This window comes from Somniosus microcephalus, chromosome 24 (genome assembly GCF_052327205.1).
Source record: "Somniosus microcephalus isolate GS21.2 chromosome 24, FLI_Smic_1.0, whole genome shotgun sequence".
Taxonomy (NCBI): Eukaryota; Metazoa; Chordata; class Chondrichthyes; order Squaliformes; family Somniosidae; genus Somniosus; species Somniosus microcephalus.
This window is the reverse complement of record NC_141010.1, coordinates 12,679,669-12,694,672: the sequence shown is the minus strand read 5'-3', so window position 1 is coordinate 12,694,672 and position 15,004 is coordinate 12,679,669. Positions and strand designations below refer to the sequence as shown.

General features: G+C 44.4%; 1 protein-coding gene across 3 annotated transcripts in view; it reads left to right on the top strand.

Annotated features, from left to right (window-relative positions):
- The window catches only part of grnb (granulin b), a 65,468-nt gene that overhangs the window by 21,065 nt on the left and 29,399 nt on the right, over nucleotides 1–15,004 (top strand). For 2 of the 3 annotated variants that reach the window (XM_085966223.1, XM_085966226.1), the window contains exon 2: nucleotides 9,590–9,733. In XM_085966223.1, coding sequence (XP_085822349.1) covers nucleotides 9,593–9,733 — 141 coding nt within the window. In that variant the 5' untranslated portion in view covers nucleotides 9,590–9,592. Of the gene's footprint in view, nucleotides 1–2,788; nucleotides 2,869–9,589; nucleotides 9,734–15,004 lie in introns of those variants that run through there. The other variant, XM_085966225.1, reaches the window with a different exon arrangement.

The window sequence follows — 15,004 nt, the reverse complement described above, 5'->3', positions numbered from 1 at the left end:
GGGGTTTTAAGGAGACTGTTGGTAGTGGAGACTTGCCTTCAACTGCCCTACCTAGTCAAACACAGGTGGGTGGTAGTCAATGAGGATTGCAAAGGAGAAGTAAGAAGGGTTGAACAGGGTAAGGTGACTATTTCAGTCACTTCTAGAACACAAGATATAAGCAGAGCTATTTCTGGTAATTTACCTAAGGCTGGGTTATTTGACCGTTTGGAATTCAGCATTGCTCACTTTATTTACCTATCAATTGTACCTGACTCTGCTTGAAGGTATAATAGTGTTAGTGTTTGGCATTGGGGCTCTTCAGCAGGCCTGTTTTAGCTTCAGTGTCTCGTTCCTCAGTAGTGGATGCCTTGCTGACATTTGGAAAAGATTCCACACTTGACGCTTACAACGCTGAGTAGAAATGATTTGTCTTCTGGTGGTACGATCCTGAATTTAAACTCCGAGGTCCCATTATTGTCACTCCTCTCCAGTACTTGTTGCTTCATGTGACCATTATTGCATTTATACCTCTTGGCACTGGCAGAAAATTTAGTCAAACACCTGGCAGAATCTAAAGCCATGGACAGTGTCTGACAAACTAAACCACGAGCAGGAGAATGTGCTTATTTGGGTTTCAAATATGCGGAGGTTGAAGAATGGAGATTGTACATAGAATTTATAGCACAGAAACAGGCAGTTTGGCCCAACTAGTCTGCTGGTTTTTATGCTCCACACGAGCTTCCTCCATCCCCTCCTCTTCTAACCCCATCAGCATAACCTTCTATTCCTTTCTCTCTCGTGTTTATCTAGCTTCCCCTTGAATGCCTCTATGCTGTTCACCTTAACTTCTCATTGTGGTAGTGAGCTCCGCATTCTCATAAGAACATAAGTAGGAGCAGGAGTAGGCCATATGGCCCCTCAGGCCTGTTCCGCCATTCAATAGGATCATGGCTGATCTGAATCTAGACTCACGTCCACTTCCCTGCCCTCTCCCCGTAACCCCTAATTCCCTTATCTGCTAGGAAACTGTCTATCTCCATTTTAAATTTATTTAATGTTGCAACTTCCGCAGCTCTCTGGGGTAGCAAATTCCATAGATTTACTACCCTCTGAGTGAAGAAGTTTCTCCTCATCTCAGTTTTGAAAGGGCAGCCCCTTATTCTTAGACTGTGCCCCCTAGTTCTAGTCTCACCCATCAGTGGAAACATCCTCACCGCATCCACCTGATCAAGCCCCCTCACAATCTTGTATGTTTCGATAAGATCGCCTCTCATTCTTCTGAATTCCAATGAGTAGAGTTCCAACCTACTCAACCTTTCCTCATACGTCAACCCCCTCATCTCCGGAATCAACCGAGTGAACCGCCTCGAGAGCAAGTATATCTTTTCTTAAATATGGAAACCAAAACTGCACGCAGTATTCCAGGTGTAGTCAAACCAATACCCTGTATAACTGCAGCAAGACTTCCCTGTTTTTATACTCCATCCCCCTTGCAATAAAAGCCAAGATTTCATTGGCCTTCCTGATCACCTGCTGCACCTGCATACTAACTTTTTGTGTTTCATGCACCAGGACCCCCAGATCTCACCACTCTTTGGGTAAAGAAGTTTCTCCTGATTCTCTCTGGCATTTATTGATGACTATCTTATATTTCTGGCCCCTGGTTTTTTTAAGGAGGAAGAGAAATATAGGGAGCAGTGAAGCTTGAAGACAAAAAAAATATCAGAGCGACACTGGGGTCAGACAGGGATTGAAAAAATTCTGTTTATGTATCGGCGATATCTTATACTTCGCCATGCACATACTGAGTTTTATTCTAATTATAAGTACCTAGTATCCATGGTAACAATGCACACTTTGCTGTAAAGAAAATAGTAAACTTGTCTGCATTTAAGCCAAAGTTAGTTCCCAACCATCCTGGAGTCTCCAAGAATTAAAGATTAATCTCTGGGACATTGCTGCCAGCAATCCAGGAGAAAAATCATAGCAGCATTAAAAAAATATATATTTTTCATTTTCTTTACTTTTTATTTTGTTTTACTTCTATATAAATATTGGAGGTGGGGGGAGACCGTTTGACTAGGTAGGGCGGTTGGAGGCAAGAGGCCATGAAGAAGCCTCCAGGACTGTGTCCAACCAGAGTTGGCAACTGTACCCAGGATTGATGTAAATTGCTTTCTATAACGTTATATTTAAAGAACAAACTTCAGCCTAAAGATTCATTTTTAAAAGAAATTCCAGTATAATTCATTGTACAAAAAAAAATGCAGCCATGTGTGCAGAGCTCCACTGTGTTGGCACAATCTCCTGGCCAACATTTATCTCCTCAACTAGCTGATTATCTGGTCATTTATCTTATTACTGCTTGTGGAACCTTGCTGTGCACAGATTGGCTCCTGCATTTCCCTACATTCTAACAGTGACATGTGAAGAGTACTTTATTAGCTGTGAAGTACTTTGGGACGCCCGGAGGACATGAATGGTGCTGTATAAATGCAAGTTTGATCAGTCTTTTCATAGTGCCTTGAGCAACCAGTATAATGTGGCTTTGAATGGAGCTTCTAATATGTCCGTAACCTCCCCATATGCTGATGTTGAGGGTGCCGTGGGGTGGATGTGATCTTTCTTTGAGCTCTAGGGACTCCTGGTGGGCTGACTTCCTGCAATGTGTCAGGCTCAGATTAAAAGATGATGTGGTCTGTATTTTCCCTATGGGCTTTATGTAGCATGCTCTGTGGCAGAAACCAAATTTTAGCTGGGGGAGGAGTATTCAAGAACCTCCCTGTCACTCCCACTTGTATTTCTGAAAACTTGGATTCTAATTTTAGTTAGTGGTGTGCTGAACAGAGACCTCAAGTTGGTTGAAGCTTTACTACGGAGCAGTAGGTAAGTTACTTTGTTTGAAAACTTGATTTCTGCTTCAGGTAGGGTGGCTCCTCTAATACTGGCGAGGAGACCCTGCTTCTATCAGATATCTATACTTGTCACTTATCTAGCTGTTTTGTGCAGTTAAAAGAACTGGGACTTGTGTTGGCACTTGGCCTTTGAGGGAGTACAGCGTAGATTTACCAGAATGATACCTGGACTCCAAGGATTAAATTAAGAGGAGAGATTACACAAACTAAGGTTGTATTCCTTGGAATTTAGAAGGTTAAGGGGTGATTTAATTGAAGCTTAAGATATATTAAGGGGAACTGATAGGGTAGATAGAGAGAAACTATTCCCGCTGGTTGGGGAGTTTGGGACTAGAGGGCATAGCCTAAAAATTAGAGCCAGACCTTTCAGGAGTCCAGTTAGGAAATACTTCTACACACAAAGGATGGTAGAAGTTTGGAACTCTCTTCCGCAAACGGCAATTGATATTTGGTCATTTGTTAATTTTCAAGCTGAGATCGATAGATTTTTGTTAACCAAAGGTATTAAGGGATACGGGGCAAAGGTGGGTATATGGAGTTAGGTCACTGATCAGCCATGACTTCAATGAATGGCGGAATAGATCCGAGGGGCTAAATGGCCTCCACCTGTTCCTCTGTTAACAATAGCTTCTGCTTATCATTAAAACAATCTAGTAATGCTGTCAGGATTGTTTGAAGGGTTATCTTGTCTTTTTTCTATAGTAGTTTCATGGTGGATGACTTTTTTCATTGCAACGTGGGATCTCACAGAAGCAAAGATTTGATTTTTGCCTGAGGTCTTGAGTGATTTACACTGATGGTGTTTTTGGTCTGTGTGCTATTTAATGTATCCTGAACTCCATATATTTGAGAACTATCATAGATACTGTCTCACATTGCGAAATTGGTGCTCTTTATTTTTGAAGTAGACAAAAATAACTAGCTGATGCTAATTGGGTTCAAGATGGCTTGTAGTTACCGTTGACTTTACTAATTAGTTTGGAAATGCCTGCATTCGTGGCATGTTAGGAACAAAGAATGTGTCCACAGCCCAAGAGAGGTGAGTAATGTCTAGGGCCAAGTGCTTCCCCAACCTGAGAGGACACCAGACTGCCCAGGGTAGAAGGGCCAAGAGGCTGGTTGCGAGATAGTAAATTCCATGCACCAGGTCATTCAGTAAATAGCTGTACAAGGAAGCCTAGAGAATGTGAGCTAAATAGAACTGGTTCAGCAGACTGATGCAGTACGAAACACCATGTGACATTAGGCTAAAAACACTGATCAGGAAGTGGAACCCGAGCCATCAGATTGTTTTATTACAGGGGCAGATTATTGAGTCAGAAAGGGCCCTGGAAGCAGCATGTTGACCATTTAAAAAATGGACTGGACTGTGGGGAGGGAGATAGCATTGTGTCCTGTTGACCCAGGATTGTAAAGAGTGACGTAATTGATTTGTTATAGAAAGCAAAGCTAGTTTCTTGGCTGGGGGGCATTTGGAATCGCTCAAACCAAATAGCTATTGGCTGGAAGCACGCTGTAGTTTTGTAGCCAAGCTCACTGTTTTCAGACGAACTCGGCCCACGCAGCGTGTGCACGAGGTAGACAGGCAATACGTCAGTTTAAGCAACACTTATTCTGTGTTTTTTATAGTGTATGGAAGCACATCAAGAAAAAAGTGCAGGAAATGATATATTTGGGGATAATATGTCTTTTAAAGACACTTTTTAGGGGTTGTTGGAGGTGCTTCTAAGAAGGACAACACGACACAATTCTCTACAGATTAGAGAAAGTAAATGACCTGATAGGTGATCTGCATCCTCTGACTCCCAATAAAGTGTTTGCGTGTCTACGGGTGCTTAGTACCATGAACAGGTCAAAGGCTATTGGCAGTACGTGCTAAGTACTGAAAGCCAAACGTACTCCTTGTTTAACTGCACCTTCAGGTTTGTATGAGCTTATGGTCATGCTTTTGAAATGAAAGTACATTGGCCACATTCCAGAAATTGAATCGGTCCTGATGGGGCCTGAAGATTTACTACAGTAGTGACATTGGTAAAAACACCTTGTGCACTTCATAGGTGTGTTGCCCCAGTTACAGGTAGGATTAACTGCCAAGACTTTATAAAAAAAATTTTTTTAAATGTTGTGCTGCTGTGGTGGAAGTTCTATATCGTACATGGGAGTTAATAGAAGTGGGGCAAGCAGAAGTAGGTGCTATTGACCAGCGCCCTTAAACTAAGACTGAGCAACGGGGCCATTCTCTCGTGGGGTCAGAGGAGACGAGGCCTTGCTCTCCCGGGGTCAGGTTATTATCGGAAAATGCTACAGCATTCCAGCAGCTCTGAACATATTTCATCTATAAATGATGTCTGAACCAAGTGGTCCTACAGAGAAAGAAAGGCGACTTGCATTTCTATAGCCTCTTTCAGGACCTCGGGCTTTACGGTCAATGAAGTCCTTTTGAAGTGAAGCCACTGTTGTAATGTAACTGAAGACATGTACTATTACTGAAGGTGGCTCTAAGCTCAGGTACCATGTTGACCCACCTGGACTATGAGTTAGTCTGGAGAAAGAGTAAACTAATTTCTGGCAGACTGTTCAAAGATATTTTATACTAGCTGGGGGGGGCCCGGCATTGCCAGGGCAGTTTAGAGGGCTGCGCAGTTGACGGCTGGCCGCTGCCGCTCCCCCGCTCTGTGTCTCAGGCCGCGTGGTTGACGGCCGGCCGCTGCCGCTCCCCCGCTCTGTGTCTCAGGCCGCGCGGTTGTCAGGCCCGGCCCGAGTGACCCCATGGGCCCGAGTGACCACAACTCACCACCTGCTCCGGCAGGCTGCCGCAGCTGGTAAAAGCAGGGGGGGAAAATGGCGGCAACGTTTCGGGAGGCTGCAGGATTAGGTCCCGCCCGTGACTCACTGATTGGTCAACCATCAGGTCGCTGAACTGTAGGATTGTCAACCATCATGTCACTCCACGCTAATGAGCGGTAGGATTGGTCAACCGCTAATGAGCGGATTTTTGAACGTTTTTTGTATCCTGTCCGAACAATTTCTGTCTGACCAAAAAGTAAATATGCCTATGATCATCAGCTTTCTTTTGATATAACATATGTGTAGGTACGCTCTATAACTTTTGAGTGTATAACGGGCAGACACCACTCTCCTGTGTTAAGATATTGGGCAAATATTTATGTACATCAATTTGATGACTACTCCCCTATACACACCTGGTTTAGCGTGATTATTTTGTGATACCTGATGTTGCAAAATGTCGGGAGAATTATAAGGCAGTATGCTTGTTTGCCTATTGTTATTATGGGCTGTGTTATCTTGAGCGCAAGAAGTGAAAGGTACTGAATTCAGATTACAAAGGCCATGGTCTGGTTATGCAAACTGTTGTCGAGCAGTGATGTTTGAAAAGCCTGACCTGTAACCCGATACCTTTCACTGGAGGGGATTTTCGGTGCCTAACCAGTGCTATTGGAGAAGTAGTTGGTTTATGATCCTGGTTTCTGGTATTGCTTCCTGTTTGTACCACGGCCTTGAAACTGCAAATTTGACTTCTCTTTCGGCTGGGTTGATTATAACACCGCTACTGTCACCCAGATTGAGATCAGCAAACTTAACACAAACCAAAGGCTCAGACACACTGGTGAAATGGGTAGGCACATGGCAGATGAAATTTAATGCAGTGAAGTGATGCATTTTGGAAGGAAAAATGAGAGGGGCAATCTAAACTAAATGGTATAATTTTAAACTGGGTGCAGGAACAGCAAGATCTGGGGGTTCATATACACACATCTTTGAAGGTGGCAGGACAAGTTGATGCTGTTTCTTTATTTTTTTTTTTAAAAAGCAGGCTTTATAAATAGAGGCATAGAGTACAAAAGCAAGAAAGTTATGCTAAAGGTTTCTAAATCACTGGTTAGTCCCCAGCTGGAGTATTGTGTCCAATTCTGGGCACCGCACTTTAGGGAGGTTGGAGAGGGTGCAGGGGAGATTTACTAGAATGGTACCAGGGTTGAGAGACTTCAGTTATGTGGAAAGACTGCAGAAACTGGGATTGTTCTCCTTGGACCAAAGAAAGTTAAGGGGAGTTTTAAGAGAGGTGTTCAAAATTGAGGGGTTTTGATAGAATAAATAAGGAGAAACTGTTTCCAGTGGCAGGAGGGTTGGTAAACAGAAGACACGGATTTAAGATAATTGCCAAAAGAGCCGGGGGGGGGAGATGATACGCAGTGAGCTGTTCTGATCTGGAATGTGCTGCCTGAAAGGGTGGTGGAAGCAGATTCAATAGTAACTTTCAATAGGGAATTGGATAAACACTTGGAAAATAAAAAAATTGCAAGACTGCGGAGAAGAAGCCTGGAAGTGGGACTTCTTGGCGAGCTCTTTCAAAGATCATGCCTGATGGGCCGAATGGCCACCTCCTGTGGCCATCTGGAACCTGGCAGGTCTGTTTGGCTCAGCTACTCGCTAACCATAGGGGGAGCCACCTTCGAATTCTTTGACATGTTGTGTCCGCTCCAGTTTTGTGTGCTTGCTGCAGTCCCTGCTCCATTACCTGCCACTTCAAACGCCTACAAAAAAGAAAAGACGGACTTCCATTTCTGTAGCGCCTTTCACTACCACCGGTCGTCCCAAAGCACTTTACAGCCAATGAAGTAATTTTTGAAGTGTAGTCACTGTTGTAATGTAGGAAACACAGCAGCCAATTTGCGCACAGCAAGCTCCCACAAACGGCAATGTGATAATGATCAGATAATCTGTTTTAGTGATGTTGATTGAGGGATAAATATTGAGGATAACTCCCCTGCTCTTTGAAATAGTACCGTGGGTTCTTTCTCGTCCACCTGAGAGCAGACGGGGCCTCGGTTTAACATCTCATTCAAAAGACGCCACCTCCTAACAGTGCGGCGGCGCTCCCTCAGTACTGCACTGGAGTGTCGGCCTAGATTTTTGTGCTCCAGTCTCTGGTGTGGGACTTGAACCCGCAACCTTCTGACTCGGAGGTGAGGGTGCTGCCCACTGAGCCACGGCTGACACAACTCCCGATTATTCCTGTGTACCTGAACGTGAGTCTCTGGAAGTCCACTCACTGTTTAAGATCTCTAACCTATATTGCTTACACATGTGCTAAGTCTCTCTGAACTGTATTTAAATTAAAAAAAAAAAATAAAAAAATCCTAGTATAAATGATCAGACTATTTCACAATGTGCCAAAATGCCTTTTGATCAGTTCGGACAGATGCCATCTTGGTAGCTAATGTTACAGCCCAGCTGGTCAGCGAGTATGAATGTGTGTAAGCCAATCTTCTCTCCACAGTATAATACTGTGCTGTATGTCAGTGTTTACTCTGCATTAGGAAACTAAACACAAAGCAAAAGATATCGTCACTTCCTTATTCATTGCCTAACAATGGTGGCTCTGTTACATTGCACCTACACTTCAAGTTTTAAAGTGTCATTTTTCACTCGCCTGAATTCTGGTAGAAGGCTCCACTTGACACATTAAACTAGCTTTCCCCTTTTAGATGCTGCGCATCTCCCAAAAAAAAATGATGGTTGTCTTTTTTTAAAAGCAATGATTTGCGAAACATTGTTTACTGTTGACACTTTTTGCCTAGTGGAGACTCTGCTCATGTCAAAGTGAACTTCAATGGCAGGAAACCCAAATACTGTAATGCTATACACAAACAAAAATGGTTCTCAAATGCAGTCTTGTGTGCTTGCTGCTGTTTCCCTTTGTTACACACCTAAATAAGTAATTTTATTTCATTATTTTGGTCTTCAACTTTTTTTTAAATGAAGAAATCCTTCCTCGTCTTCTGATTTTTGCCAGTTGGTTTCACAAGGGCCAACAGCCCTCCAGCATCTCCACCCTCCCCTCTGATCCCAGTGGCCATTTTTCACGTAGGAGCCCGAATGGCAATTTGAGTTTGAAAGGCGTCACAGCTGAGCCGCGGCACCTGCTCTCGGCCACCGCCCACATTTGTGCATTTACCAACAGGGGCCTCTGGATAGCTGGAATCCTGGCTTCTCTCTCTCTTCGCCCCTGCCCCACCAACCCAAACCATGGGTTGGTGAGACTAACTGTGCCATGCCAACCATCACCACTGCTGAGATCACCTAATTCAGTGCAGGCTGTTGATTTGAGCGTTGGATCTTCCTGTTCTGATTGGCTCAGCTGTTCAGTAGCTAACCTCGCTGAGCCATTGGGGGCCCCCTTTGCTTTTTCTGTATTCTTTAACTTTCCTGTTTCCTTGATTTTTAAAGACATAGCCCTTGAAGTTTGGTTTTCAGCTCTTGCTATTTCATTGGTTATTGTATATCTTCACTGAACTCCCCAAACAAATGACTAGATTCTTATTAACCAGGATTAATTAAGATTGAATAGGGATCCATAACGCTGGTTAAAGTTTCAACCCGACTTTAGGGTTCATATTTATAATGAGACACCCGAGACTAATTGAGAAGGCTTTTAAATCTATTTGATATCCTATCGTCTGTGTGCTGGTCATTGAGTGAAGGTGCTCATTTAAATTAGACTAGTTCATGCTGTTGCAGGTCACACTCGCGCTGTGCTGGTCCTTGGGGAAGCTGTATACAACGCCGAACATTCTGTTTACACAGCAGGAGGAGGAACTGGCTTTCATTAACATGCCTTGGCTTACTTTCTACCCACTTGAGTGATGTACTATTCTGTTCTCTTTCAGGTCATGATTCAGACGTTTGTGGTTCTGTGGCTGGCCACTAGCCTGGCTTCAGCTATCCATTGTCCAGATGGGTCTACTTGCCCAGATGAAAACACCTGCTGTAAGAAGGTTGATAGCGGATATGCCTGCTGCCCTGTGCCTAATGTAGGTTGTACCCAATTATATTATAAGCGAATCATTGATGGTGATCCTTTAGGGTATTTGCCAGTCTCCAAATTAGTCTGATATGCTTGTACCATATGTTGGTTTTGTTTTTGCATAGAGCCACTGTTAATTTATCTTAAATACTCAGCAGGTCAGGCTGCATCTGTGAAGAGAGAAAGCGAGTTAACGTTTCAGGTCGATGACCTTTCATCAGAACGTTCTGACGAAAGCTCATCGACCAAAGGTTAACGCTTTTTCTCTCTCCACAGATGCTGAGTATTTCCAGCACTTTCTGTTTTTTATTTCCGATTTCCAGCATCTGCAGCATTTTGCTTTTGTTAATTTTTCTTGCCCCAGTATGGCTACAAGGGAAATGCCACTTCTCTCATCCTGCATGGCAGAGTATATTCCCTTTATCCCACGTTACAAGGCTATCTCCAGTTGGCCTTCGTAGCGAGAGGGTTCGAGTACAAGAACAAGGATGTCTTGCTGCAGTTGTACAGGGCCTTGGTGAGACCACACCTTGAGTATTGTGTGCAGTTTTGGTCGCCTTATCTGAGGAAGGATGTTCTTGCCATGGAGGGAGTGCAGCGAAGATTCACCAGACTGATGCCTGGGATGGCAGGAATGACTTATGAGGAGAGATTGGGTCGATTGGGCTTATACTCGCTGGAGTTTAGAAGAATGAGAGGGTATCTCATTGAAACTTAGAAAATTCTAACAGGGCTGGACAGACTGGATGCAGGAAGGATGTTACCAATGGCTGGGGAGTCCAGAACCAGGGGTCACAGTCTAAGGATAAGGGGTAAGCCATTTAGGACAGATGAGGAGGAATTTCTTCACCCAGCGAGTGGTGAACCTGTGGAATTCTCTACCACAGAAGGCAGTTGAGGCCAATTCATTAAATATATTCAAGAAGGAGTTAGATATATTTCTTAAGGCTAAAGGGATATGGGGAGAAGGCAGGGACAGGGTACTGAATTTGGATGATCAGCCATGATCTCATTGAATGGCGGAGCAGGCTCGAGGGGCCGAATGGCCTACTCCTGCTCCTATCTTCTATGTTCCGTGCACTTTTATCTTTGCTAATAATCTCTTGTGTGGAATGTTATGAAATATCTCTTGGAAGTCTGTATAGACAACATTGATAGACCGGTGAGACGAGAGTGACTGCCCTTGACATCAAGGCAGCATTTGACTGAGTGTGGCCTCAAGGAGCCCTAGTAAAATTAAAGTCAGTGGGAATCGGGGAAAACACTTCCTTTTGTGCTAGGTATGACTCCAGCCAATGAAGATGGTTGTGGTTGTTGGAGGCCAATCATCTCAGCCCTAGGACATCACTGCAGGAGTTCCTCAGGGCAGTGTCCTAGGCCCAAACATCTTCAGCTGCTTCATCAATGACCTTCCCTCCAACATAAGGTCAGAAGTAGGGATGTTTGCTGATGACTGCATGGTGTTCAGTTCCATTCGCAACTCCTCAGATAAAGCAATCCGTGCCCGCATGCAGCAAGACCTGGACGACATTCAGGCTTGGGCTGTTAAGTGGCAAGTAACATTCGCACCACACAAGTGCCAGGCAATGACTATCCAACAAGGGAGAGTCTAACGACCGCCCCTTGACATTCAACGGCATTACCATCACCTAATCCCCCACCATCAGCATCCTGGGGGTCACCATTGACCAGAAACTTATCATTTATGTGGCTGGTCCAGTTGTCACCACAAGTGCATTTGAGAGGCTGGGTATTCTGCGGCGAGTGTCTCACCACCTTACTCCCAAAGCCTTTCCACCATCTACAAGGCACAAGTCAGGAGTGTAATGGAATACCTTCCACTCGTCTGGATGAGTGCAACTCCAAAAACACGCAAGAAGCTCAATACCATCCAGGACTAAGCAGCCTGCTTCATTGGCACCCCATCCACCACCTTAAACATTCACTCCCTCCACCACCGGCGTACCGTGGCTGCAGTGTGTACCATCTACACGATGCACTGCAGCAACTCGCCACGGCTTCTTCGACAGCACCTCCCAAACCCGCGACCTCTACCACCCTAGAAGGACAAGGGTAGCAGGCGCATGGGGACACCATCACCTGCAAGTTCCCCTCCAAGTCGCACACCATCCTGACTTGGAAATATATCGCTGTTCCTTCATCGTCACTGGGTTAAAATCCTGGAACTCCCTCCCTAACTGCACGGTGGGAGCATATTGACCAAATGGTTTGCGGCTGTTCAAGAAGGCGGCTCACCACCACTCGAGGGCAATTGGGGATGGACAATAAATGCTAGCCTTGCCAGCGACGCCCACATCCTATGAATGACTTAAAAAGCACATTTGCTCAATTTTTTCCATCCCTGCAACTACAAATATCAGTGGCACTGCTTGTTTATGTGGAGGCTGCTTTTTTGATTTGAGATCTGGGAAAGATGAAATGTGTGGGTTAAGATAACTTTGCCTCTCCTGGAGATGACTTACCAGCTAACTTGTGTCTCATCACTAATGGCATCCTCTTGTGACCCAAGAGAACTGGGGTCAGATCTGCAGCTTAGTGCACTAAGGATATATTTAACTTTAACATATCCAATTTCCCTGTAGCCTCAGACACCTGGCTTCTGGAAAACCACACTTCTCCCTCCCCACTGCCCCCACCCCCCCCCCCCCCCCCCCTTCCCCTGGCATCTGCTAACTGAGTAGAAGCTACTTCGGAAAGCTTCAGTAAGTGCCAGTGAAGCTTAAAACCTATTTTGGGTCTGGCTCCTGAAACAAAAGAGCTGACACCACGTTATGTGCCAGAGAAAGCTTTGTTCCCAAATGAACAATTCCAGGCAAGGGCCACAACAAAGACCCAGACGAGGATGCTGCAGCTGCTGCCCGACACCCCAGTAATGACTCGCTGCTGAGACATCTATCGGTGGAAGAACCATATCTGATGGCTTTTAAGACAATTGAACCTTTTGTTTGCAGGGTGAGACACTCCATAGACAACACCCTTCACATGATGAGGCGCTGAAGGATTCATGGGTGAAACTTTGTTAGGAAATTCAACCTGAGAAAATATGGGCTCTTGATGTGCAAAGAACTTCTGTTTTCTCATGCAATGTGCCTTTTGGCCAGGAAAGCACAAGACTTATTCCTACTACAGGAGAACTTTGGTTTATCCGGAGGTTGTATGTCTGGAACCCTCGATCTACCGGCAGAAATCAGGAGCTGTTCTGTTAGGTTGTTTTTCTTCTCGTGGCTTTTTTTTTTCCCCCAACAGTCAAGCTTTGGAAAGTCTCTCTGAAGCTGTTGCTAAGCTACAGAGACGCTTCCAAGGTACGGGCCGACTGTTTGAAGCTGTTGCTAAGCAACAGTGTTTGTTGTCAGATACGGAGATGAAAACCTCTGTATGCTTCAACATTAACTTTGTATGTCCGGCAGTTTTGATAGATTGACAACACGCCGGTCCCGTCCGTGCCAGATATCACACAGTTTCCTGTAATACAAGATTTTCCCATTCGGCCTCCTAATCGGCATGTTGATATTACAATTCAGGCTTTCTCCGATAACTCGTTCACGACAATGAGGCAATTTCCCTAAATAAAGCCATATCTCTCCAGAACTGAAACTTGCAGCCTTATCTCTGACAAAAGGTATTGCATGCCAGTCACTGGGTACTCTGTCCATTGCATTCTCCAGTCTGCTCCAAAAGGGCGGTGAATATCACCTGATCAGACCGCGTCCTCAAGTTAAAACTAATAGTCAAATTTATTTATAAATGAGAACTATACAGAAGCAGAAAACACATAGCAAGAAACTAGCTGTACAGTCCTTGACTTGCTCCATAAATTGTTTAAAACTCAAAAGTACTGAATCTTTTAGAAGTTCATTCCAATACTTTTTTGAGCTTAGTTTCTGATGCGCTGTGTCCAGAGTCTCTTAGTTGCCTCTGCTGGAAACAGTTAAATCACAAACTGAAATTCTCTGTGGGGAAACCCCCCCAACTGCCTTTTACACAACTTTCTGGAACTTCCAAAAACAGGTTTCAACACGCAGTTAAAAACATTTATACAAAGTACTGGCAGGACATAGTGAGAAGTCTGACACACCCAGTCTGGATCTCAAGCCTGCTGAGGCCTGAAGCAATTTTAACTAAAGTGAGACACCCTTGCTGTTTCAGCCCTTAAAATATAATGGCCCAGATTTTCCTGTCAAAATAATGGCAAGGCTAATGGTGCTCGCCGTTATATGCGCAACTCTCACAGTAACTTCGGGCAAGGGCAGATGCGCAGTTGAACTCGAGAATCCAGAAGTTGTTTTCCCGAGCTCTGCCACTCTGCCGTTAGCTTTCCGAAAACGATATCTATCTCTGTCTGACTCTCTATTCAAATGCATTGAACGGCGTGAAGTTCCTGTACTTGCATAGTAGATGCAAACTAAACTCTCCAGACAGTTAGGGTTTGTCCATTTCAGTCTAAGTACCCTTTTTAATGGCGTGCTAAGTGTTAATTACTGCCAAACAACACCTCTGGAAGAGAACATTAACTATTACAAGTGTGGAGTCTCATTCCTTCAGCTTTTAATTGTTGGAGATTTTTTTTAACACTTTCTCTCTTTCATCCAATTTTTCATTCCCTCTTTCTCTTCCTGTACCTGATTTGACATTGAATTCACTTCTAACTTGCACTTCCTGGTTCAGACTCTGCTGTTCATTTGGAAAAAGTGCTTCCTGACTTCACCTAAATGGCCTTGCTCTAATTTGAAGGCTATGCCCCATTGTTTTGGACTTAACCCCCCCCCCCCCCACCCCGCCCAACCACCCCCAGGCCAGGGGAAATGGGTCAGATTGTCTCGTGGTGATTTTTCTTCTTCTCCTTAACAATGATAAAAGAGCTCTGTCTCGTGCACAGCTAACTGAAGTTAGTTTTAAATTCTCATTTCTCAGTCTCAAATGATACGCTACAGATGTTTTACCTGTTTGAAGCATGACTGAGCCCTGCTTTCGTCACATCTGATTGTTCACAAAGACCCCATCCTTAGTGATACCCTTCTCCAACTGTAGTACCTACAGTATGTCCTTGTGATTGACTCCTTAGCACTTCCTATCAATAATACATAGGATATACAGCACAGAAGCAGGCCAATTAGCCCAACCAGTACCACATAATAGACTAATGAATAAGGTCACCGAATGCAGAGTCCGGACAAGTAGCAGATTGGATAGCTAGCTGGCTTCAAGACCAAAAGCAGAGAGTAAGGGTCAAGGGTTGCTTATTCAGTGGCAGAAGATG